Source organism: Semicossyphus pulcher, unplaced genomic scaffold, assembly GCF_022749685.1.
Source record: "Semicossyphus pulcher isolate SPU_LCO1_2020_fin unplaced genomic scaffold, fSemPul1.0.p SCAF_15, whole genome shotgun sequence".
NCBI lineage: Eukaryota > Metazoa > Chordata > Actinopteri > Labriformes > Labridae > Semicossyphus > Semicossyphus pulcher.
The window spans coordinates 22684974-22711422 of NW_027211659.1; the positions used below are offsets into that span (position 1 = coordinate 22684974).

The 26449-nt window shown below is 40.6% G+C and overlaps 1 protein-coding gene across 1 annotated transcript in view; it reads left to right on the plus strand.

Annotated features, from left to right (window-relative positions):
• Nucleotides 1-26449, plus strand: part of dnah7 (dynein, axonemal, heavy chain 7) — an 87943-nt gene that overhangs the window by 39333 nt on the left and 22161 nt on the right. The window contains exons 33-54 of the mRNA XM_069663508.1: nucleotides 77-253; nucleotides 616-747; nucleotides 3560-3781; nucleotides 4045-4242; nucleotides 8860-9015; nucleotides 9213-9381; nucleotides 10846-10972; nucleotides 11460-11679; nucleotides 11907-12533; nucleotides 12805-13050; nucleotides 13250-13479; nucleotides 13702-14032; nucleotides 14149-14495; nucleotides 15250-15430; nucleotides 15746-15931; nucleotides 17415-17578; nucleotides 18455-18609; nucleotides 20587-20777; nucleotides 23545-23678; nucleotides 23771-24106; nucleotides 24292-24418; nucleotides 24646-24840. Of these exons, the coding sequence (XP_069519609.1) occupies nucleotides 77-253; nucleotides 616-747; nucleotides 3560-3781; nucleotides 4045-4242; nucleotides 8860-9015; nucleotides 9213-9381; nucleotides 10846-10972; nucleotides 11460-11679; nucleotides 11907-12533; nucleotides 12805-13050; nucleotides 13250-13479; nucleotides 13702-14032; nucleotides 14149-14495; nucleotides 15250-15430; nucleotides 15746-15931; nucleotides 17415-17578; nucleotides 18455-18609; nucleotides 20587-20777; nucleotides 23545-23678; nucleotides 23771-24106; nucleotides 24292-24418; nucleotides 24646-24840 (4851 nt within the window). The remainder of the gene's footprint in view (nucleotides 1-76; nucleotides 254-615; nucleotides 748-3559; nucleotides 3782-4044; nucleotides 4243-8859; nucleotides 9016-9212; nucleotides 9382-10845; nucleotides 10973-11459; nucleotides 11680-11906; nucleotides 12534-12804; nucleotides 13051-13249; nucleotides 13480-13701; nucleotides 14033-14148; nucleotides 14496-15249; nucleotides 15431-15745; nucleotides 15932-17414; nucleotides 17579-18454; nucleotides 18610-20586; nucleotides 20778-23544; nucleotides 23679-23770; nucleotides 24107-24291; nucleotides 24419-24645; nucleotides 24841-26449) is intronic.

Genomic DNA, 26449 nt, shown 5'->3' on the forward strand with positions numbered 1-26449 from the left:
AAATGTTTAAATGTTAGGTCAATTCGATTCAAGTACCTCGGGTTTAGATGTCTGTTTTTGTATGCGTTTGTCACAGGTGTCTCGATGTGGTATGATCTACATGGAGCCTCATATGCTTGGCTGGCAGCCCCTTATGTTGTCCTGGCTCAATACCCTGCCTGCAACCGTCAGCGCAGCACACAAAGACCTCATCACTGCCCTTTTTGACCGCATGCTGCCTTCTTGCCTGCAGCTCATTCGAAAGGCTACTAAGGTGCTGAACCATCCTCAGGAAATACTGTTTATTTTCTAACTGGAGATGGTTTGCTAATAAACAATATGTTGTCTTTACTCAAAAGGGATTCTTTCCATCGGCATCTTCATGCAGATAGATTTTGGTTCAGTAACAAGAATGAATACATAACATTAGTTGTGTGTATTTCTTCCTGCATGTTGTAGAAGCACAGTTTTAGGGTTGTTACCCTTATTTTGAGTTTCATACAGTAATGTTTCTTTGGTTACCTAGTTTCATGAAATGAAATTAATGAAATGAATTACCCAGTCCAGTAATATATTCAGACTTTATTCCTTTTCGGGTTATAATTTTTTGTGTTGTTTTTCTTTGCTTGGTTTCAGGAGCTGTCCCCAACCTCTGACACCAATCTAGTCAAGTCCCTGATGAATCTGATGGACTGTATGATGGACGAGTTCCATGATGAAGCAAATATAAAGGCCATGAATGAAAACGATATTTGCTCCTGGTTTGAGGTTTGTGTTCATAGCAACTATGACTAAGTAAGGGATCATGTATAGTGAGCAGGTTGTTATCGTGGAATGAAACCCAGACAGGATGAGCAGGCTTTTTACTTACGAAATGTATTATTGCACACAATATATTGTTTTGGAAATGATGATTCATTTAAAAATGATTATCTTTCCGTTTTCCGTTTAAAAATAGTCCTTTACACTCGCAGTGAGTTCTGGGTCCATACCAGCAGTTAACTTCTTAAAATAAGCTAGCCTAGCTGTTATTACTCACATTAAAATGAGCTAACCAAACTGTTATTACTCACATTAAAATGAGCTAAGCTAGCTGTTATTACTCACATTAAAATGAACTAAGCTAGCTGTTATTACTCACATTAAAATGAGCTAAGCTAGCTGTTATTACTCACATTAAATGGAAATATTTCCACTGATGGTGAACTAGACATGTTGAACCACAGGAATCAGCGTAGCAACTGAGGTTTTCCGTCTCATCACTGTCAGAGCCTCTTGACATTTTCTTTTCCATTCACTGCCTTTAAGTGCCACCATATCCTGTGCTGTGTTCCGTTTAATGTTTACTTCATGTGCCATCTTCAGTTTTGAAGATCTCTCTATCATTTCCTTCAGTTTTTGCATTGTTTAACATGTATTGCTTCTCTCCGCTGTTTTCGTCTCTTCTTTTTTTCCCTCTGTAAACAGACGTCAAATTACCCAGACTTCTTTCATCGAAATGATATGATTACAGTTAGTCCTCTGGATGGTGTGATTAGAGCTCCATCCCTAGCAACGGTCTGTTATCGAGAAATAGCCGACCTCTGAATGCCATAATTAGAACCAAGTATTTAACAGCTGTTTAATAATGCTAGTTAATATCGCAATATGAATCAGCTTTATTATAAATATAAGTATGTGTTCTCTCAAAATTCAATTCAATTATTTTCTTTGCTTTCAAATATAGTATTATCAACCATATTATTTGACTATGTAAATCCATGTAAGCCCACAAACTGTGAGAGCCTATTGTCCTGGTAGCGGTCCACTATATACCATATCCACTTCCCACTCTCACAAGTCTCAACACAACTAAGCTCCTGTTTTTTTTCTGATTGTTAAACATGCACTTTCATGAAATATGGTGTATGCATTAAGAATCAAACATTAAGCATTCTTGTCACATAAGTATGTATGATATAGTATGGAAAAAAACTGTCAAACCACAAGAGCTTAGAAACACAAGGCTGACATCCAAGACCTCTAAGACATATGCCTTCAACCTAATGCATTTCAAGGTGTACAGCTTGCATTTATGTTCTGTGCTTGGGTAAGAGGAAATAACAAGTAAGAAGTCTATCTTTGTACTCCAAATAGCATTGCAGTGAGAGTACAAACATGCTCACCACTTTCATGCCACCGTAATTTGAAATAAAGAGTGTTATTATACGTTCACAATATGTATTGACAATGTTTCTGAACCAAACTGCAACTGCAAATTTGTTTTCCCTTGCATTGATGTTGTAAGCCTGTGGTCTTGCTTGTGGAAGCAGAATTACATGCTGGCTGCAAAAATAAACGCTTACATGAAAAAAGAAACTGCTCTTAACATCTAAAATTACTGCTATGCTAGGCGGAACAGCAAGAGAAAATGGAAGCAGTCATTGAAAGTAGACAGCTCTCTATCATGATAGGGACTGACTGGGGCAAGGCACTGCAGAACTACAGGGGAAGTTGGCCATGCATGACCCAAAGGTGGCTTACAAATCATCTTGACAACAGGCTGACGGAACAATAACAACAATTTTACCTTTTTTTTCTTCAGAGTTCCCAAACTGTGCAAATGCCAAATTCAAAAACAGTCTAGCCAGATCATGTTGTGGGAAACAAACAGCATCTATCCTTAAAAGATGATCCAAAAAATACTCAGTTAACTCAGATATAGTATATACCAAAAACTTTGACATATAAAGTCCTAGTCAAGGCTGCCTCAACAGAGGTACACAAAGAGTAGAAAAGTTTTAGCAGATGCGCCCTTACTTCTGCCCCTTGCATAAGTTCCAATTGATTTTTCTGCCTGTGAATCCTGTCTTTTGAAAGCACTGCTATTATCCCCCAGTGGCACACTGCGCTGATGAATGCCTTTAAACCCTCTCTCCCATGTTTCTCAGCCAGTCATTATCAAAGTGTTGAATTAATCAGCCTTTTAACAGCAGGAGCTATCATGAGGCTGCTAAGCCGCATGATAGGCAATTTCCAATTCCTGCGGTATTCCTGCTGTTTTTTTTCAACAAAGACATCTCTCTAGTGTTTGTCTCATACAATGATCTGTACACTGGTTGAAGCATTCACATGGTTGCTGTAAATTTTAATTAGTTCAATTATCGCAAACTAAGTCTAGACAAAGTGATGTTTGAGTGCAAACTGTGCACAGGGATTTTTGCTGTTTGACTTTTCTTAATATAATAATAATAAATATTTTGTGTATGTAGTCTGGTACACGTCAAAACTATTTTTCACTCTACAAACACCAGCTAGATCATAAATTTGTTAATTTTATGGGTTATGATCGAGAGGTAAGTGTTGTTAAATATGACAAAACAAATATAATCCAACCCTTCATACACAGGAACACCGACAGCAAAATGTATGATTTTGAGATTAATTTTTCTTACATATTTTGATCATTTAGTTTACATTAATTGCAGAACATATCAGATAGAAATGTTGTTTTGTACTCCTTTGTGGACCACTTTTTTTTTTTTTTTAATATGATTAAGCAGTGAATATGTTGTGATCTTTGTCTTTTTCTTTTACGTAGGGCATCTTTGTGTTCTGCCTGGTGTGGTCAGTTGGTGCCAGCTGTGATGACTCGGGTCGAAACAAGTTTGATGCGGTAGTAAGGGAGATACTGAACGGGCCTTTAAGTGAGGAGACCCGGGCCAGCCACGGCATTCTGGCCACCGTTGAGGCTCCGTCTAGGCAGCTCACAGTGCCTTTGCCCTCTGAGGGAACAGTCTACCAGTATTGCTTTATTAAAGAGGTAGGCGGCTGCTCATAATTGTTCAGCTGAGGGCACTTCAACATTTTAAACCTTTCATTTTCAAGTACCTATATTAGTTAAGTTATGTATATTGGCAGTGTCTCACATTATAGCCAAATCCATTTGTGAGCCTACAAAGACTTGATATTAAGTGCCCAGTGTTGTACAGCCCCACTAGTGTGTTTGGTTGAGTGCCAGCACATTGCTTCCTTTTGGCTCCCATAGCTTTATTTTACCTCTTTTTCCCACAATTTCCTCTGCAGGGCCCGGGCAGGTGGGAGCTGTGGACAGACAAGCTGAAGACTGCTCCCCCCATATGCAAAGACATGCAGTTCAATGAGATCATCGTCCCAACTGAGAACACAGTACGATACATGGCGCTGATGGAGCTCCTTGTCACCCACCAGAAGCCCACTATTTTTATTGGCCCCACTGGTACTGGCAAGAGTGTCTACATTACAGTAAGTCACTGGATATAAATTATAATATTGATGCACTGTTTGGAGTAGATAAAGGCATTTTGTATCAGAAAGGAATGTGCGGTATGTGTAATACACATGCATCATCTCCCGCAGGTTTTTACCAGCCATAGCTAACATAAGCAAAGTTCACAAGATTCGCAAAATTAATACAATTGATCTCTTGGCTGTTGCATGAAGCATGTATTCAATCCATCAGGGAGTTAGCTTTTATATCATCTGACTGGATGTACAAAAATTTTAATTAAAACCATAATCAATCACATTTTTAGCTGTGATGATTAAGGATGACCACTTGTCACTCTTCTGAATGCAGTAATGATTAGTTATATTTAAGACACTTTGGGGAATTTTCTTTTAAATTGATTGATTTCTACAATCAATGTTTCATCCCAAAATGTTTTTTGTGTATCCTTCATGTCCAAGAAATATGAATATACGTCACCATTAAGTTGACTGTAAAAATAAACTCTAAATATTTAAACCTTAATTGTTTACATGTAGCTATATTTGCTACTTAGAAATTAAGACACTTTTTTTAATTGTATTTTTTAACATAAACAAAAATCATACAATAATTGCACTAGTAAAATGTCAAGCAGAAATATAAACCTGGTAGGAGAAATTCACCCCTGGAAAAAGCCACTGTCAGTCAAAGCTGGTGTTCTCTGCAATCAATAGAAGCAATAATATTTTAAATTGGCCTTAGCTGTGGAGAAAGTTGTACAAACAGCTTGTGGTTTCACCCATTCTACATTCAATCAGCACCCAGCGTGCATTGCTCCCCTCTCCCTGAAAGGAACGGCCCAGCGAGGACGTGGTTACATAGGGAAGTGATAGGTCTGTGCAAGAAGTCTGCCTGTTTGTTATGTTTGTTCTTTCGACCAGAACAGTTGGTAGACATAGGGGGTAATTCACTCGTCTCAAGATCCGATTGACAAAGCAAATTAACTGATGATATTCAAGTGCAAACACGCCCATAAAGTTTCGCAGATCCGTGCAGTTTGCTCTTGTTTTGTGTCTGATTGTGGAGAGAAGCTGTCTGCAGCTCCACTCTGCTGTGCGGTGCTGCGCTCTCAGCTGCGCGCACACCGACCTCAACTGCATGCACAGAACGATGAGGAGGCGGGAGAGGAGGGGGCAGATCTTTGAACAGTTTACTGTAAAGTCCAGACTCGACAGGTGTTTACTAGTATTACTCCCTGTCATGCAGCTGTGTGTTCAGCAGTTTGTCCATATCATAATCCCCTTCCTGCGTAACGGCTCCGGACATGTGGACAAAGTGTGCCTGTGTGCTGGGGTTGAGCCTCACACAGCCCCGGACTGATCTCCCGATTATAATAATGAAAATATATTATTAACAGACTGTTTTTACAGACAAAACGTTTTTTTGACCACACAAAAGGTGAAATTGTCGTCATGATCACTGATCACTCTGAGCCTGACAGCCCTTATAATACTGCACTGCAGCTCCCACCACCTGCTGTTAGCGCTGGCATTTGTGAACTAGGTACTACAAATTTTGTAGTAAAAATGTTTGCATAACATGACTCATTGAAATACGCACAAGCGGCTCCGGAGCACACAGATGCTGTTTGCTCTGCAGCGCACTTTGGGGTGCATTCAACCTTCTGCCTTTGCTTGGAGTATGAGGCAGGGTCTTTTTATGTCTTTGCACAGGTTTAGCAGGCACAAAAGCTGCGCAATCCTTTAGTGAATTCCCCCATTAGAGTCCTACCAAATATACCTACATACAAAACAAAAACAGAGCATCATGGTGTTCACCTGCGTTGTACCGGAGTGTAAGGAGAGCAAGAGGAAATGAGATGCTGGAGGGAAATACTCCCCGTTTCCAGTCAAGCACATTGATTGCTGCAGGCGATCAAAGGGGGTGGACGTCCTGGATTCAGAAAGTGTAGTTTAGCAAGCTCCCTGGCCTCCGCCAGATGACGCGTTTTACGTAGTCTGGCGGAGGTTTTCCAGAGAAGCAGAAAACGTCCTCCAAAGGCACAGAGCAAAATTGTATTTTTGTTGTACCATAATGTCATTAGCTCCCCATAATAGCATGTTAGGACTGAGGTTGAAAATTGGCGAATTTGCCCTTTAACATCTAGTGTAACAAAACAATTAAAGAAACACAAAGCAGAAAAAGGGGGACACCCTTACACAAGAAAAAACAAACAAAGCAAAACAACACACAAACAAACAAAAAAACTAATTATTTACAGGTCAACCAGATCCGATTCTACAGTCCCTGAAAACCTGCCTCTGTCCAATGCGGATTGAGTGAAAAAACAAATGCATATACGTGTATATACGTGTACTCCAACAGTCACATATAAATATACATACGCACATGTCTACATACATATAAATATAAGTGAACGTCGTGTAAATCACTCTGGGGGGACTGCAGGGAAACATAAGAAAAGAGAAATTTTGAAAGTTTTATAGCACTTGCTGTTCTTTTTTCGATGTCTCCAACTGTCCATCTGTGGAATAGCAGCGATGGTAATAACCTTGAACACATCCCCATGTGAGCCCTTATGCATGTGCAGTCAGAGGTGCTGTGGTCAGAAAACCCACAGGGTACCTCCACCGGGTGGACAAAACTCCACAGGATACCTATAATAAGCATATGCTAAATTGGTCTGCTTTACTTTCCTTATTTACAGTGAAATACAAGGAGTGAACTGTATGTTTCTGCAGCTGTCCAGTTTGAAAATGAATTAAAAGTCCTAAAAGGAAGTACACTGTCTCCAAGGGAATTTGGGTTCAGACGTTAATAATCGTTATCACATGCAAGCAAACACAGCCTATGCTATTAATATCATCATTCTGTAGAATGAATAAGCATTTGTTTCTCAGCAGTGTAGACTCAGCCTCTGGAAACTAGAGTAAGTGCTCTGACCAAACAAATCATTTGGAGGCAACACAGCTACAGGCACCAGGTGTGAAACAGCCACCTTGGAGGAATACTGAGTATCTCCTCGACAGACCTTCAGCTATTTATATCAAGGACTAATCCCCCTCCCTCCCTGTGCTTCATTAGTTCTTCCATTAGTGTGCTCAAACTTGAGACTCAGGGGTGAATAGAGATCATCTCACTGGGGAGCCTGTCTTGTTCTCTACTTCCTGCCTGTCTGTGTGGTGGAACTGCTTTGTCCCATGCTGCAACCAGCAGACTGTGGCTGAATCCTAAATCTGGCTGGAGTTATAAAGGAGCACCAGAACTGAGAACATAAGAATATTACTGGCATGTTTCCCGGACCAAACAGCTGTACACAAGGCTCCTTCACCTGCCCCAGTCTCATTCTTGTGAGGGACGAAGAGAAGCTGTACTGCTGGTTTATAATTTAGACAAGAGGATGATAATGCACCCTGTGATCACTCACAAGTCCCCTTTAATTAGGCAGGTCATTACTCACATGATTTAATAAGCATGTGTGTGAGCTCTGTGTGCATGTACAGCGGAGGCTGCAGCATGTTCTCTGAACACACATGATGATGAATGTTTAAATAGCATGAAAAAAAAAATCATAGCCAATGAAAGACATCAGACTTTGTTCTGCTCTGTGTTTTCTGAGACAGAGAAGGGCATTTCTCTCATAAAAGCCTCTTTTAGCTTTCGGTAAAATGGCCTTTTGTAAACCTTAAATCACAGCTTAAATCACAAATTCATTGATTTAATACTTTTGACCTGCAGAATATTACTTTACATCATGTCATTTTCTGGGGTTAATTGAGATTCCATTTTTATCTAATGAAAAAGTCACTAAATGCCACATGTCATTAGAATATAAAGCTTATCACAACCGTTTGCCAGGATCAAATTAGAATTTAGCACTTCATGTTTACTCCACCTGTATGGGCTGTCTTTGGCATGCTGATGCAGATTAGAGAGTGAAAATTTGATAACATTCATTCTTTGCAGCATTCATTCATCAGTCACTGTAGGTCTTTTGAATATCCAGCAACAAACTTGACACAGTTCATACACAGGCATTTTGTCTTTGTTTGTTGTACAATACTCATTTTTTAAAGCACCTGAAGAACTTTTGGTTTGTTTTGATTGTGGCGACCCCTCTGCACAAAGCAGTATCTCGTATGTCTTTGCTGATTTTTGTCCTGTACATTCTTAAATGGTGGTTTTCAACTAAAAATCTTGTCCTGCTTTCTTCAACAGTCATATGTATCACTCACTTTCAATTTTTGCACTGGAAAATGTAAACAAAGGTAGCGTGCAGTTAATCGCTTCCTTTGACACCTACCCCCCGCCAGCAGTTTCAGGCATTAAAAATAACTATTTAGAAATAATCAATCTTTTCTCTGATGGTCTGGTTTGCTTTTGAATGTCATATAGAGTGATCAGAATTAATTTCAGTCTCTTTCATAACCAGCAACAAACTCCTCACAGGAGCTTTAAGTTTTACTTTTCCTGATAATGTATCCTATTGTTAGTGCTAAGTGTTGCCATTTTGTATTTCCATGTTGCATATATAAAGATATGTATTGTGATAATTTGCAATATGGAATAAAACTTCCGTGCCAGCAGATTTGAATATAATATGTCTTATCTCACTTTCATCTCTTGCCCAGGACTTCCTGTTGAATCAGCTGCAGAAGGATGTGTACAGCCCATTATTTCTCAACTTTTCAGCCCAGACTACAGCCGCCCAGACTCAAAACATTATTATGTCCAAGCTTGATAAGCGGCGCAAAGGAGTGTTTGGTCCTCCATTAGGGAAGAAAATGGTACAGCCTCCTCATTACGTTATACTGGTTTTTATCTTTGTTTTTCTGTTTGCACTCATATCAGTAAAGTCAGTTTCTAGTGTTGCCATAGAAAAAAAGTGTACATCTTCACAAACAAGAGTGTGGTTTTATGTTTCTTATACATTGTGGTAATATCATTACTTTTATGACAGATATATTTATCTTAATCTTAATAGGTGGTGTTTGTGGATGATGTGAACATGCCAGCCAGGGAGGTATATGGTGCCCAGCCCCCTGTGGAGCTGCTACGCCAGTGGCTTGACCACTGGAACTGGTATGACATGAAGGACTGCTCCATGATCAAACTGGTGGATATACAGATCATATGTGCTATGGGACCACCTGGTAAGTAGCAACTGTTTTACCACAGAGTTTATTAGAACATATTGTAACAGCAATAATCCTCTCTTAGAGCTGGTATTGGTTGACAAAGGGCAGGCTGTTAGGTGGGTAAAGGGAATACTTTTTGTCCCTCTGTCTCTTAATTGAAACTGAAATTTTGTTGAGTCAATGCCACAAACCACTAGCTGCTGTTTTGTTGAGCTCATCATTGCCTTAAGGTGTCTACAGATAGCAAATGTTTACCACTTCCACCTCCACGAACACTAACGGTGTAAACACAAAAGCATCTCTGTCCACTGAGGCAGCTGGCAGGGACAGCTATGTTGTTTGTTCATGATGCCTGTGCTGACAGTTGTTTAGCTTTTCTAAGTTGCTGCCCAGTGAGGCAAACACTGAACCCACACCTGGGAAAACAATGGAGGAGCCAATTTTTACTGGTGTCCAATTATTTTGAATTTTTTTACATCTTTTCAGTAATGGTAGTAGTAATGCACTCTAACCAATATCAACTTTAGAGTGGCCTTCTGTGCTCAATATATTATTGTCTGTATATTGTCTCTAATTGAGACCAATATAAAGCATTTGTAATTTATCTCTGACAAAGTCTGTGGCTGTTGGTTATCTTAGATAGCAATAGAAAAACAATACAATGTCAAATTTACCGTCTGCTATTGGGAAAAATTGTCTTTAAAGGGGCCATATCTTTTGAATGGATATTCTCATATTTTGCATGAGTTTCACATTTTTGGGTGTTTATTGTTCACCGTGAAAGTTAAAAACTGCATAATTCCGTGTTTTTCCAGAATTACATTTTTAAAAAGGCAGCTTCTGAAATGGGCCGTTCAGAACAGCCGCAGGTTTCTCTGTAGAACCTCGCTTTCTCTGAAATCGACCAGTCATCATTCATCGTCATTCACCTCAGGCTGCCTTGTTTGCACTAGCTTGTAGTCAAGTCGTTGTCAATATTTCAACTCACCATTCTGATACCTCCTGGCAATTCTGGCCCTTACATGTAAGGTCAAATTACTGATCCTAGAGCGACTTTGGAATGACAGTGCAGTGTGGCCGCTTCCCCAGATGGGATTGTACACGTGGGGGAGGGGCTACACGGTCACTCCAAATACTAAGGTCCAACTTTTGAATGGCAAAATGGCGTGTTATATTCAGGAAGAAGGAGAGGCTCTGAAAAATAGTTAAATTAAAATATGCATACAATTTTTAAAACGAAACAAACTCCAACGTGATTCAAAAACACATTAGAATCATAGAAAATTGATTGCACAGCTAAAATATGTCCCCTTTAACTCATAAAGACATTAAATACACAAATAGATAAAACATATTGAACAAATAGTAACTGTGCATTATAAAAACTGGCTACCTGAAACACTGAGTTTGGAGCATATGACAGGTGTAACCTCTTTCTTAGACTATAGTTGGTTTTTTTTTGTTCTGCTTGTTTCTTAGGTGGGGGGCGGAACCCTGTCACGCCTCGGTATCTGCGCCACTTCAACATGATTACCATTAATGATTTTGATGAGAAGACCATGTATACAATCTTCTCCAGGATCATAGACTGGCATTTCACCATACGGCAAGTACAGTCAACCAAACCTCTACATATGATACTATATTACTATTATTAATCATTTGACAGCTAATATGCAATATTGTTTTCATGCTAATTATGCTGTTATTATTAAAGGATTCTCTACTATCTTTTTAATTATAAGAGGTTTAAAGGTGTCCATTGTGCTCCTCTCTTACTGCACTGCTACAGTGTTTACCTCAGAGACCAAAAGTCCAAAAGCAATCAGATCTGTTGGATAGGTTTCAACTCTACCCAGCCACTTCTGCAAACAGAACTATGATTTGCATTCTAACAAGAGAGCAATTTCACACTTTGTCAGTTTTTTGGAATACATTTTCAATGCTTAGGATAAAAAAATACAATATACTGTCTATCTCATAAAGTATTAAGTCTTTTAACATGAAAAAAATAAAGGAATCATTTTCCTAACTCATTTGAAGTGAATCATTTGAATGATAATTTAACAATGAATCAACTATTTCATCACCAGGTTCTCTTTCCCCAAGTCATTTACAGCCCTGACATCTCAGATTGTCAATAGCACCATGTCAGTTTACCAAGAGGCCACCAAGAACCTGCTACCAACCCCCACAAAGTCCCATTACTTGTTCAATCTGCGTGATGTCTCCCGGGTCATCCAGGGCATCTGCCTGTCTCGACCAGAGACTGCAGATGAGCCATCTGTCATCAAACGGCTGTGGGTGCATGAGGTAATGTTGTACACAACAAACAGTAGAAAAAATCTGACAGCTGTGTAACCAAAAGGGGCCTAAACATGCAAGTTAAATAGGAGTATAACAAATAAAGTGGAAATACATATAGCTGCAGTAAAGCTTACTTTTGCTGATTACACATAGTATTTATTTGGCATTTGCTTCGTTTCTATGTCTCTTTATCAATCCGTCACACTCACAGTCTTTGTCTCTTTGGTCCTCAGGTCCTGAGGGTATACTATGATCGACTTGTTCATGACACAGATCGGTCCTGGCTTGTAAGCAATTTACAGGTGGTGTTTCAGAGTCACATGAAGGAAAACTTCCATCAGCTCTTCCAGCACCTAGACCAGGACCATGACGGAAAGGTCACTGAGGATGACCTGCGAAGCCTCATGTTCTGTGACTTTCATGACCCTAAGGGTGAGGACCGCACCTACCGCGAGGTGAACAACCTGGACCAGCTCAGACAGGTGGTGGAGTCACACCTGGAGGAGTACAACAACATCAGCAAAGCGCCCATGAATCTGGTGCTATTTCGTTTCGCCATCGAACATGTGTGCCGCATTTCCCGCATTCTCAAGCAGCCAAGCGGCCACGCCCTGCTGGTGGGTGTGGGCGGGAGCGGGCGTCAGTCCCTCACGCGGTTGGCTGCCTACATGGCAGAGGCTGAACTTTTCCAGGTGGAAATCTCCAAAACCTACGGAAACACTGAATGGCATGACGATCTGAAGCTGATCATGAGGAAGTCCACGCAGGGTGAAGAACACGGTGTTTTCCTCTTTACAGACACTCAAATCAAGATGGAGTCATTCCTGGAGGACATTGGCAACCTGCTTAATACTGGGGAGGTAAAGGATTCAAGGGGACAAAGATAAACTGATGAATGAGATGAGGTGTATATATCGTGTATGATCTGAAGGGATGATTTATCAGTGAATGAAGGTTTGGATAAAGGTGGTGTAAGACTGTAAGGAAAGAAGGATGGATGTATGGTTGATTAATACATGGTTAGACAATTACAGCATGTGTGGATTAAAATAAAGTTATTACAAAGAGAAAAGGTGCAAAGGTAGTAGTCAGTTCCCTAACAGAGCACACTCTTGTTTTGGTTGCTTCCAGGTACCTAACCTGTTTGCAGTTGATGAGAAGCAGGAGATCTGTGAGCGAATGCGCGTGTTGGACCGGCAACGTGACCGGGACAAACAGACGGATGGCAGCTCCCTGTCCCTTTTCAACATGTTTATAGAGCGCTGTCGCACACAGCTGCATGTGGTGTTGGCCATGAGTCCCATCGGAGACGCCTTTAGAAACCGTTTGCGACGTTTCCCCGCCCTCATTAACTGCTGCACCATTAACTGGTTCCAGGTGTGTATATGTATGCTTCATGACTTCTGCACCAAAAGATGTTTCAGATGGTTGATCTCAGGGCATCATTACAGGGGGTGAATATGAAACTTGTAAGATAATGATATGTTAATTAAGCGTTTTACCTCCTTGATTACTGATGACATTATAAGAACACCATAGCACAATTTCAAATGTAGCATCCTTCTGTCCTTCTCAGACCTGGCCCGAGGATGCCCTGCAAGCGGTGGCCTGTCGCTTCCTGGAGGACGTTGAGATGACAGATGAGTCCAGAGAAGGCTGCATCAACATGTGCAAGAGCTTCCACACCTCAACGATAGAACTGTCACATCGCTTCTTGGCTGAGTTGCAGCGCCACAACTATGTCACCCCAACCTCATACCTGGAACTCATTTCTACCTTCAAGGCCCTGCTGAAGACAAAACGAGCGTAAGGTCAAATTTATACTGTTCTGTGTGTGTAAAATGTTATTTAATCTATTTTTTATGACTTCAGTTACGGCCTTAAATAAAAATGAATGGGACTTTAGATAAAATCTTTCAAGAACTTTGAATAGAAATGTGGCCAAAAAAGACCTTGGCACTAAAGGCAATTCCTGTTTCCATCCATAAAACGAATACCTACTTTCCTTATCCCTCTGTCCTTTTCCAGTGAGGTGATGAAGCTGAAACGTCGCTATGAGGTTGGCCTAGAGAAGCTAGAGTCCGCAGCAGACCAAGTGGCCACTATGCAAGTTGAGCTGGAGGCTCTACAACCACAACTGCTTGTAGCCAGCAAGGAGGTGGATGAGATGATGGTGGTGATTGAGCATGAATCCGTGGAGGTGGCCAAGACAGAGAAGGTGGTGAAAGAGGACGAGGCCGTGGCTAATGAACAAGCCATGGCTGCCAAAGCCATCAAGGATGAGTGTGATGCTGACCTGGCTGAAGCTATGCCTATTCTGGAGTCAGCACTGGCTGCACTGAATACTCTCACCACTCAGGTAAAATCAGCAATATGTTTTTCTTTTTTTCCTTATCAAGGATAAAACATGTACATTTGGCTCAAAAGGCCAGGGGAGCCAGCTGAACCTAAAGATGTGGTTATTTTTGTGTACAGGATATCACAGTGGTGAAGTCAATGAAAAGCCCACCAACAGCTGTCAAGCTTGTTATGGAGGCGATCTGCATTCTCAAGGGCATCAAGCCAGATCGTGTTCCTGACCCCTCAGGCTCAGGTAAAAAAGTGGAAGACTATTGGGGCCCCGCCAAAAAGCTCCTGGGAGACATGAGGTTTCTCCAAAGCCTTCATGAGTATGACAAGGACAACATCCCACAAAATCTCATCACCATCATCCGCAACAAGTACATCACCAACCCAGACTTTGTACCAGAGAAGATTCGAACTGCATCCACTGCAGCTGAAGGCATGTGTAAGTGGGTCTGTGCCATGGACAAGTATGACAAGTAAGTAGTGTTCTCCTCCTTCTGTGCTCTCTGTTATAAAAATTAATGCACATTCACAAAGCTTGAGAGAGCTTTTCATCCATCTGAGTAAGTAGCATGAAGCTTGGTTATTGCCAAGTTCAAAGGAATAATCATTTCTCTGGTACAAGTGTGCCGTGCACATGCCAGGTCCCAAGTTATTAATATAAAAAGACAAATCAAGATGCAGATCATTGAAAAGGAAATGTGAATTATTATTGTTCTATCAATCTTACATGTTACCCAAATGTATTTCAGTCAGACACTCACGTTTGTAATAGTTTGAAATGTTTATTGCAGCAGCAGAACGTAGCTTGTGTTTGGCGTCTAGGCTCCGACCTCATCACTCTTTGCAGATTTATTTTACATGCAGAAATTTGAGGAGTGATGAGATAATATCTTAACCCCCTTACCCCCTAGCTGGAGCCTGCAGGTGGATGCTGGGGTGATGAGGGGGCTGAAAGTATGAGCGCATTACTGGTGCAGGGCAGCAGTGGCAATGACAGAGCAGAGGGAGAGAACCAGAAATCTTGCAGCTTAAATAGTCCGCCAAACTGGGAGGAAGTGTTTGTCAGGTTACTGTGTAGAATGACACACGTCAAGTGTGAAATCAGGGCAGCTCAAGTTGCCTGCCTGAACTAGCTCACAGGCATCGCCCCATTAAAGCTAAAGTCATCAAACATACCCAATAAATGCAATGCTAAACATTGTTTTAAATGCTTCATGTGTCCTTCAGAGTGGCTAAGGTAGTGGCTCCAAAGAAGGAGAAGCTGGCACAGGCTGAGGGGGAGCTGAAGGTGGCCATGGAGAGCCTCAGGAAGAAACAGGCTGCCCTTAAAGAAGTACAAGATAAACTTGCAAAGCTTCAGGAGACTTTGGAAGCCAACAAAAACAAGAAAGCTGACCTGGAGAATCAGGTTTGTGCGTCGTCCATCTGTGAGTGTGATTGGAGGTAGTTTAACATATTTGTTTAATAGTTGTTGACATGACTTTTTGGATGTTTGATTAATATAGATATGGATATACTGTACATTATAGCTATGTAATGAAAAAGAGTACATGAATGAGGGAATTTGCCAATGACAGAACAGCCAGGTAAAAATAATTGACTCATAACCCATTGAGGCCTCTGATAGAACAAACAGTTTGCCATTCTGTCACTTGGCCTCTAAAAAAAAAAACAGGAACGGAGAAATAAATGTTTGTACTCCTGTGACAATGATGTCACCCAGGTGGATTTGTGCAGTAAGAAACTGGAGCGAGCTGAGCAGCTTATTGGAGGCCTGGGTGGAGAGAAGACTCGCTGGAGTGAAATGGCCTTCAATCTAGGAGAGCTCTACAATAACCTGACTGGAGACATCCTTATCTCGGCGGGCATAGTGGCTTACCTGGGAGCCTTCACCTCCAGTTACAGACAGGTACGCCTAGAGTGGGTGTCACATAAAGGATGTTACATAAAGCCCTGCACTTACATTTTTTTTATTTTTGAGGTACCTGACTTTGGTATAGAAGTGGGAAATACTAATATGGTACACAGCTGATTGTGTAGTGCTGCTTCCCTCCGGATATTTTTGATATTCTTTCTGTTTTCAAAGTTTTTGTTTTGCATTTTGGAGTAGTGAATTTAGGTATTTTAACATTCGGGGGGGGGCCTGTGGTAGTTTTCTGTAATTCATCTGATTGCTTGGTTCGATCACATAATATGTGCACTTGTTATTTGCCAGCATTGATTAATTCTTCTGTTTCTTCACGTTATTGTAAAAGACTATCCAATTCTCCCTCTGTATGAAAGCTGCTACACAAAAAAACTTTTATTATTGTTTTTTTATTATAATTGTAAATCAACATTTTAATTCATTGAGACTTATAATTTGTTTTATATTAAGCAAACTGTGACCAGTGCAAATCCCAGCACTGTTTCAGAACAATAAAAGCTAATTGCATGAGAAAATCTTGGTGGGTATGAATGCTTATGATTGGTTATGTATGGTTGTGTTGCAAACTTTCACTCTTTGATGTGGGAACGTTTGCATGTATGCCTTAGTTCCGGTGTTAATTTTGGCAGCTATTTTAGATTTAGTCGCAGTCTTATGATGAAAATGTTTATTAGTTTTAGTCACATTTTAGTCATTTTTACCCTTTATAGCTTTAGTCTAGTTTTAATCCATGGAAACTCAAAACATTTTAGTCAATAAAAAGTCATTACATTCTATTCATTACTTTTAGTCAACATGTTTTCTCTCTCAAGAAAATGTGGCCGCCCCTCCACTCTTCCTCTTCTTGTTCTTACCTGTTTGCTTCAGCTAAAATTAACACTTTAAATTTCAGCAGATCATCCATACAGTAAAAGAATGATTAGGACACAGCATATTTTTCATCATCGCTTTCCATTTAAACAGTCTGACTGAAGCAGACAGTCGATAATCACTCCTTTTGTGCGGAAGAAGCGTCAAATGATGCCTAAAGCGCCCCTTTTTCTGTGAGCGTGCACAGAGCCTGAGGCAGAAAGCCTGAGTTAACAGAGACATTTCATAACCATTTGTGATACCCATTATCTCTAACTGGTGCTCAAGGCTTTAAAATATCACAGACTTTGAATGGCCAACAGCCCACCACTAACATTTTAGTCCTGTCTCTCATACGAAAACAAAAGATCCGCCTCCGCAGAGTTAACAACCTTTTTTTAGCTCTTCACTGTCTTGTCTTCGTCACAGAAAAAAGCTTGTTGACGAACATTTATCATCATGATTTTCGTTAACAAAAGTAACACTGCTTAGTTCTTTTTATCTGTCCATGTGAATCATTACAACAAATATTTCACAAGCGAATACTCTGTGTGTGTGTTTGATTGTACCCATGTAGTACAGTGAAAATGAAATCGATGAATGTTCTCCTCTCCAGGATCAGACAGAGGAATGGATGAATCTTTGTAAGAGCAGAGCGATCCCGTGCTCCACCAACATGTCTCTGATGAACTCTCTGGGCGATCCAGTAAAGATCCGTGCTTGGACCATCGCCGGCCTACCTTCAGACAGCTTCTCCATAGACAACGGTATCATTATCTCGTAAGTGTCAAAGACCAACATTACATGAAGTTTAATTCACCAATTATGGATCCATCTATGATCAGTTATTTTATTTTGATCTCCTGCAGGAAAGCCTCAAAAATGTTAGATTTTGCCAGACAGTTAGGCTGGGCAGTTTAGTGCTAAATATAGCTGTACTTGAATATTGTGGCAGGATAATCTGGACAGCATCTCTAAATTAGGTAATGACATGAGCACATACTGAAAAGTGACTCTCAAGCATTTTAGAGCCATAACACGGTTGGAAATTGTTGCTGGAATAGAGGTAAAGCAGCAACCTCTTTTTAAACTCGCTGCTTGCTCTGAGTGTGGATATCTTTGTTTAGACTGCTGGCTGCTATTTATTTTTATGCCACTTTACTTTTCACATTCTCACTGTGCATAAGAACTAGCTTCTGGTGTTTTAACAGAGTGCAGTTGTGTGTCTGGATCCCATTAAATTGAGGGTCATAAATAGATTTCCACTTACAAGTCAGTCTTCTCTAAAAGAAGAGGCCAGTGTATGACAGGGCTTTGTAACTTTTCCTTGCTTCAACCTTAACGTTTCATAAAAAAATAATAATAATATGACAAGACATCTGCTTGTTTGTGTAAATGAAGGAGCAGCATTGCTTTTTAATCACAATACTATGGCCCCTGGTGTGCTACCCAACTGTGAGCTGTCTAAATGTGTTCAGAGTGAAGCTCTCTTCATCTCAATTCTTGTCCTCTAACATCCCCCCTACTGTTGTTATGTCTCATGGTTAACAGTTACAGGGTTCCTCATTCTGACAAAGAAGCTCTTTTTGATCACCCACTAATGCTTGTGTCTGTGTGTCTGGTTGTGTGTGTGTGTGTGTGTGTTTGCCTTTGTAGTAACGCCAGGCGGTGGCCTCTAATGATTGATCCCCAGGGCCAGGCCAACAAGTGGGTGAAAAACATGGAGAAGGCCAACAGCCTGCATATCATTAAACTGAGTGATGCTGACTTTGTCCGCACTCTGGAGAACTGCATTCAGTTTGGCACGCCAGGTAAGCACAAGTATTTCTCTGGTTTGATGATGTGTGAGTGCCTCACCCACATTGTTGCTGTTCCTGTGGCTGCCTGCTGAGGTCTCTCTTTACCACAAGGACTTCCAGTTGCTGTGTAAAGGGTGTTTTCTCTCCTTTGTTCTCTGCTCTGCTATATGATACATTCGAGCAATACTTTTGAGTGATATGTTCATATGAACCTTAATTTAGCCCTACTGCACCATTAGTATGCCAAGTTACTCTAACTCATACAAAGGACAGGAGAACTGAATGAACTTTTCTACAATAGCGTTTTTTCCTGCCCAGTAACAGAGTCATACTTTCATGTTTAGGCAGATGTGACTGTATTTTATGCTATGTTTTTCCAGTGGTGTTCAGTTAAACTTCTGTCTTCTCATAGAATTTTTAGGGGTTTGCCAAAAAGCAGCAAGAGACAGCTACACAGCCATTAAAAAGACATCTAAATAATGACTAACTCAGCCAGCCATTGGGTCTTTTCTTACAGGCAGACTGCAAGGCTAACAGTTCAGAGAGTAGCTTGTCCTTGCAGGGTGCAAAATAGTCCCCAGAGGCTACAGTTCCACCCGCCACAGCAGTTTCTCTTACTTCAGTTTTACTGTTTCTTGCAGCCTTTAATCCTTATTATGTGCTAGTATTCCGTATTTTTTAATATTTCCTTGGCAAATGTCTTGACAGGCTAGGATAATGATGATTTAATGATACATATGGCTGCTTAATCTGCTTAAATATTAGCAATAGAGATATCATTTAAGGACAACTTATGATTCAAAGCAATTAGGCTGAGGTCGACCTGACTTGGTTTGCTATCGTGTGAAAGAAAGTTCATCAGCTGTCTTTGGCACTGAAAGCTGTATAAAAACTTCAGTTAAGTTATCACCCTGAGGCATTATGTCAATTATAGATGTGCTAATGTTCTGAACACGGGAACAGCATTATCATACTTAATGTGAAATCACATTAATAATGATGCCATGGGAATAAGATATTTGAAACTGGTAATGTTTACTTGCATCACTGATTTCTAGTATTGAGCAGTTGGGCGGCAGTGGGAGTTCAATATTGAGTGAAAAACACAGGCAGCTGAAAGAGGCTGAGGGTTTGGCTCTTACATCTCTAGCAATGTCAAAGCACAGTATATTGTAAAGCTGCTACATGATTTGAAATTAAGCATGCAGCAGTGTAATTTATACAGGTTTCTGGAAGCATTGCAAGCTTTTGTTGCTCAGAAAGTTCTCTTAGCTCTGTAAAGAATTGAAAGTGGTAATCTCGAAGATCTCAGTTTTGTTCTCTTTGGCGGCACCTATGGCGATGAACGGTAATTGCAGGAGCCGACTTCCCAGATATCCAGACGGTGTTGCATGTGTGACGTCCACGGTTGGCTCCGGTTGTAACTCTTGATTTTCCTCACTGACGGTCGCTTTCCTTTTTAGGCTGTTTTCCTTCATCTGAGCGTCAAATTTGTTTCTTTTGGATTTTCACTTCTTTTTGAAGTTGTATCTGTAGTCATCAATCTTTCCTTTTTTTATTCAGCCTTATAAAGCAAGCTGCAGGCTGTGCCTCTCAATGGCAGGACAATATACACAATGACAGGAAGTATGACATTTCAAAGAGACTATAACAAATAGTCAAAACTAATTTAAAAATGATAATAGTTGCTGAGAAAAGAAATTGTGTAAATGCCTTATAAACTGACTTTATTTGCTGTTCTGATGCCTAAAAGAAGGCTGTCATAGATCAAGGATGCAGCACAGTAGTGGTGAATTCACAGTTAGTTATTGAAGTTGACTCTGCAACAACAAAAAGACCCAATCTAGAGGTATAATTAATTTTATGCAAACAGAGAAGGACCTTGATACTGTCCAATAAATGCTTGGAGATGTGGTTGAATAAAGTGTAGAGCGCAGTCAGCCTCTCATAGTGAGAAAATATTGATAAAGATTGAACATTTTCTTTCAGTGCTGCTGGAAAATGTCGGTGAAGAGCTGGACCCTATCCTGGAGCCTCTGCTGCTGAGACAAACCTTTAAACAGGGTGGTGCCATGTGTATCCGCCTCGGAGACTCGACCATCGAATATGCCCCAGATTTTCGCTTCTACATCACAACCAAACTACGAAACCCACACTACCTGCCTGAAACCTCCGTCAAGGTACTGCTTTTTTTTAGAATCACAGGACACTTTCATTCACCTCACACTGCAGAAACACATTTGATTATTAGCTTTAAAAAAAACTGTGATTCCTATACCTAACCTATACTGTATGCTATAATATTTTTTGCTGCATTTTAATAGTAGCATTTTACATTACAAACACTTTAAACCAATTACACTGGTCAGCTTAGTTTGACAGGAGGGCAACAAGGCTTTTAGTACCATAATAACTTGAATGCGAATCAATGCTAAAGCCCCTATTGGTTACTTGTTGTATTCATACCTCAATGTTGTGACACACATATAGACCTGTATGTCCAAAGATATGAGCTTGCACATGACATTGTTCTCAGAGCATTTCATGGTAGTAGCCAAATGCCTTAGCTGCTTGCAGCAGGTGTTAGTTTAGTAAAAAAGAGCCACATGCAGTCCTCCATGCCTCCTCTACCTAACCATTCTATGCAGATGGAGCTGGTACCCTTCAATCACCCTGCAACAAAGGGTAGATGTATCTTTCACTACAGAGCTGCTGCCAACACAGAAGGCTGTAATAGAATAAAGGCTCTCACTGGAACCCACACAGACATCTGCATTCCTTTGCCTTTAAAAAAAGGTTTTATCTCATCTAATCGTCAGCCTTGTTTGTTTTCATATCCCATGTGATTGTGAAGCCAAATGATAGAACTGACTTTCAATGATAAAGTAACTTAGTTCTGAAGTGTAACTATGCTTTGTGGGACAACGTATTTTCCATGGGTAGCATGCAATCTGAAATGTGCATATTTTGTCCCTTTTGTAAAGAGCTTTCCCTGGTTAGTGATGAGTTTATAGGCACATCATGGATGGCAACATTGTTGGTCAGTCCACCACTTTAGTCCACACTTTCTACTGAAGTAGTTTGTGCTGACATTTACTTACTCTTTGTCAGTTTGGGCATCAGCAGAAAGGATGTATCCTAAGGCTTTTAGTGATCTTCAGACTTTTCCATTTGTGCCACTATCAGGACAACGTTTTCAATTATTTAGTCATATTTTGACATTTACTCAGTGTGATTTGCACTTAAAGGAGCAATTCACCCCTGGAAAAAGCCACTGTCAGTCAAAGCTGGTGTTCTCTATAATCGATAGAAGCAATAATATTTGAAATTGGCGCCATAGCTGTGGAGAGTTGTTGTACAAACTTCCCTCTGACAGGAACGACCCAGCGAGATATGCTGGAGTGAAATACTACCGTTTCGCTACAGGCAATGGCCCAGAGCCGTACAGAATCTGAAATACGACAAGAATATACTGATGGATTGTCTAAAAAATCTTTGGGTCTACAGTCTACATTTCAAACCTGACAACTTTGAATGAGTCGGGCGCCTTAGATCGAGGAGTTTATTTGTAGTTTAGCAAGCTCCCTGACCCCAGCCAGCGAATAGCGTGCGTCCTCGAAAGGCACAGAGCGAAATTGCAATTTTTTTCTACCATCATGGCATTAGCTCCCCATAATAGCATGATAGGACTGAGGTTGAAAATCGTCAAACTGGCCCTTTAAGTTCTACAGTTACCCATCAAGGTGTATTCTTATGTCCCCTGATATTTTTGTCTTGTCATTGTCATGAAATTTGCCACTGACATTCATGCCCCCCCTCAAATTAAGTCATACTAAACTAAGATGGTTATAATAGTAAACATTATACCTTTTAAATACAGTATAAGCATGTAGGTTTTGTCATTTTATGCATGTTCTAATTCTGATGTTAGCATTTAGCTCAAAGCATTGCTGTGCCTAATACAGAGTCACAGATCATCCTACAGATAAATAAGCCCTTCCCTGTTAGCACCCACTTATTGCATCATGCCACTCAAATGGTAGCACATTTTTAACCCAGCAACACCATGAATCATAATTCTCTGGTATGACTTCCCGAATAGAATACAGTCCAAAATATATAAATACATTAAATAAATTTCCAAGAAAATAAGCATTAAAGGGAATTGCATTATAGGAAGGCAAGGGGTTTGAAAGCATTACTGAAGATCACATTTCAGGCTTCTATTTGCAGGGGCCCTGCACTTTATGGGCAGCTATTAGATAGATTCAACTCATTTTTCACAGCTCGCTCAATCCCTCTTTTTTCCCTTCTGCTTAAGTCTTTTTTTGCCGACAGTACAGTACACTATCAGGTTTCCATTATTCCCATTAAGCCCTGTTTGAAATGCAATACTTTCAAATACAGGAGGACAAGCATCTAGTAAACCAGCCCTTAAGGAACTCAGGGGACGAAGGGAGGAGAAGGAGGAGGGTGTATGTGTGAAAAGGACTAACCAGAGATTTATATTGGCTCTGAGTCTTTACCACCAGCTGAGTGGGTCCGCACCATCAATAGAAATGGAATTAGGCCCCGGAGAAGTGCACCCGTTTATTAAGGCAGAGTAGATAGCAGATATAGGCTTTTAACCTCCGGGTAAGTGCAGAGCAGGATGACTGAGGCTGTGGTAAAAGACACACTCTTCTCACACACTTCTAGCTGCAACACTTTTTGCAGAAAAGAAAAAAAGTAAATGCATCCTACCTGTACTTGCCAAGGCTGAAGTGGTTATTGGAATTGATTGGATGGGAGGTTCGGGAGAGAACAGCAGTAAAGCCAAGATGATCAACACTGCACTGTAAAGTACCTCACTTAAGTGCCAGAGAGCACAGGTGGGGCAACACATTCAAACCCATAAACACACAGACAATCATGTCTGTTCGTCAATGCTTATCTCATATACTATAGGTGACCCTTCTGAACTTCATGATCACCCCAGAAGGCATCCAGGACCAGCTGCTAGGCATAGTGGTGGCCAGGGAAAGGCCCGATTTGGAGGAAGAGAAACAGGCTCTCATCCTGCAGGGAGCAGAGAACAAAAGGTATGGCAGCACACACCAGACTCAGGTTAAATGATTTCTTTTCTCAAAGTTGAACCTGCAGACTTATTCAGTTGTCTTTGTGTTTTTGTCAGACAACTGAAAGAGATCGAAGACAAAATCTTAGAGGTGCTTTCCTCCTCCGAGGGCAACATCCTGGAGGACGAGACTGCCGTCAAGATCCTCTCCTGCTCCAAAGTGCTGGCCAATGAAATCACAGAGAAGCAGGCTGTGGCTGAGGTGACCGAGCAGAAGATTGACGAGACACGCATGGGCTATACACCCGTTGCCGTGCATTCAGCCATCTTGTTCTTCTCCATTGCTGACCTGGCTAACATTGAGCCTATGTACCAGTACTCCCTCACCTGGTTTATCAACCTCTTCATAAGCTCTATTGACAACTCAGACAAGAGTGATGACTTGGAGCAGAGGTAAGCAGGGCTGACACATCCACTAGCCAAATGTTTTTTTGAACTATACACTTAAGCAGACATCAAATAATAGCTTGTAACTTTCTTACCACTTTGATTTGTAAAATGTACAAAAAGGATGTTAGAGTTTGTGAGTTTTCTTTAGTTTGGAATAAGGTTATTACAATGATTGCTTCCATCTTCAGGCTACAGATCCTTAGAGACCACTTTACCTACGCTTTATACGTCAACGTGTGTCGCTCGCTGTTTGAGAAGGATAAGCTGCTTTTTTCATTCTGCCTCAGTGTCAATCTGCTCATGCACAACAAGCTGGTAGGAATATACACACACTGCACACATGTACAGATTTATAATGCATAAAAAAACACAGATTTGTCTTTTTATTGATGGTTGTTATGGATTAGTATCTTGAATTCTCAATTTACATAGATTTTTTTATCTGAAGATAATCCCAAAAACACTCACTCTGAACTAAACACAAATTGATCCCTTGATGTGTAAACACTTTAAAAGCAGCATGACTGTAATTAATGTCGTAGGTGGATGAGGGCGAGTGGCGGTTCCTTCTGACAGGAGGTGTGGGCCTGGACAACCCCCACTCAAATCCCTGCACCTGGCTGCCTAAGAAGTCCTGGGATGAGATTTGCCGATTGGATGAAATGGAGAGTTTTAAAGGTCTGCGTCATGACATGGCCCGCCTCAGGAACGAGTGGAAGACGGTCTACGACAGCCAAGTGAGTGTCATCAAGCTGATTGGCTGGTCTGGGGGTTTTGTATTTGAATTTGAGATAAACTGGGAAAATGATATGTTTACTGTCCCTCCTCTCTGGGTTAAACTGAGGTTAATACCCGCATTCTTTAAATCAGCATGAATATAAAGACACCATTAAATCAAAATGCCCAAGAGAACTAGCAGGAGAAAGAAGACAGTAATCCCCCAGAAAGGCAAATTTGGTCCATATGCATTTTAATATGGCTGGTATGGCTTGTGTCTTGTGGTATAAACTATAAATGTGTTGACTTGTGGCTGATAATGTTGTTAAGGTTTGTAGTTTTAGAGGTAAGACAAACTAGGCCACATGTATAGAGGCATCGATAAACAACAAATGAACCCTGCTAACTGTAGTCTACTGTCTCGAAGAGCAAAGAACATTTAGTTCCTGGAGGTGTCACAGGACCTAAGTGTATGTGGAAACCAGGGAATTTTACACACAATAAAAGGCAGAACTTTTTTAAAATTCAGGTTCTTCAAAATGTCACTGTTTTGAAGCCAACCTTTAAAATTGTCCCTTATCAGATTGCAGCTAACCAAGTAAGTTGAAAATGGAGAATACATGTCTTAGATTCAAAAAACATAATCCGGTTCTGATTTACAGCTACGATAAAGAACGGTCATTTTGTGTTGCTCTTGACGACAAAGTGGTACGTCTTATCTCTTTGCTGGTCTTGTCATGTACACGCTTAGGGAGTGTTCTGTAATGTAAAAAATTATCTGGCGGAATCTTTTATGTGGAAAATGTAAATAAAGGCGTGTCAAGTGTCAACAAAAAAATACTTTCTGGAGGGTTTTAATGTTGCTCACCGTCGGTGCAATGTTGTGGTGACATGATTCCTCTGCATGTGACCTAGTATAGCCGAGTTGCAGTTGAAAAAAGCTGCCTGTGGTAATTCGGCACAAAAGAGAGTGGATCGAGGGCAGGCAGTGAAATTTGGGCACAACTATAAAAAGAACTGCTCTCACCTATTAACCAGTTCCTGTCGTTTGCTCCAAAGAGCTGTTCAAAAGAATCAGATCATTTGCAAACGTCACAACACTAAAAGAGGTATCAGTATTAATTTGATTCAGTTTCATAACCAGCTAAAAACTACTCAAAGGAGCTCTAAACATAATGTTATTCTTTATCTTCAACATGACTTAGAAGTCCTTTGAAATACTGCAGATACATCACATGATGAGGTTTTGGGTAAAACATAGCTATTTAAATTAACACTGCACTAAGTGCAAAATTAAATGTCTCCATATCAACAAGAGGGCAGTGAAAGACTTTGGATTAAAGAAGTTTAGTAGAGAGAGGTGAAGAAGTTTTAGTAAAAAAAAGGCAAACCTCAGAAAAACGGTGTTAAGGAGAAAGGGAGCAAGGGCAGTGTGAATAGGTGAAAGCTGTTTTCCAGAGAGCTTCGCATGTGATCCACCAGCCGACTCCACTCAGCAGGGTAGCTCAGCGGGATGCCGTATCATTGCTGCAGCCTGCCTTCACACACTGTTTTCCATACTATTGTTTTTGGCTCTTTTGTGTGAAACAAATGATACAATACAATGCATGCATTTACAATTGTATACTG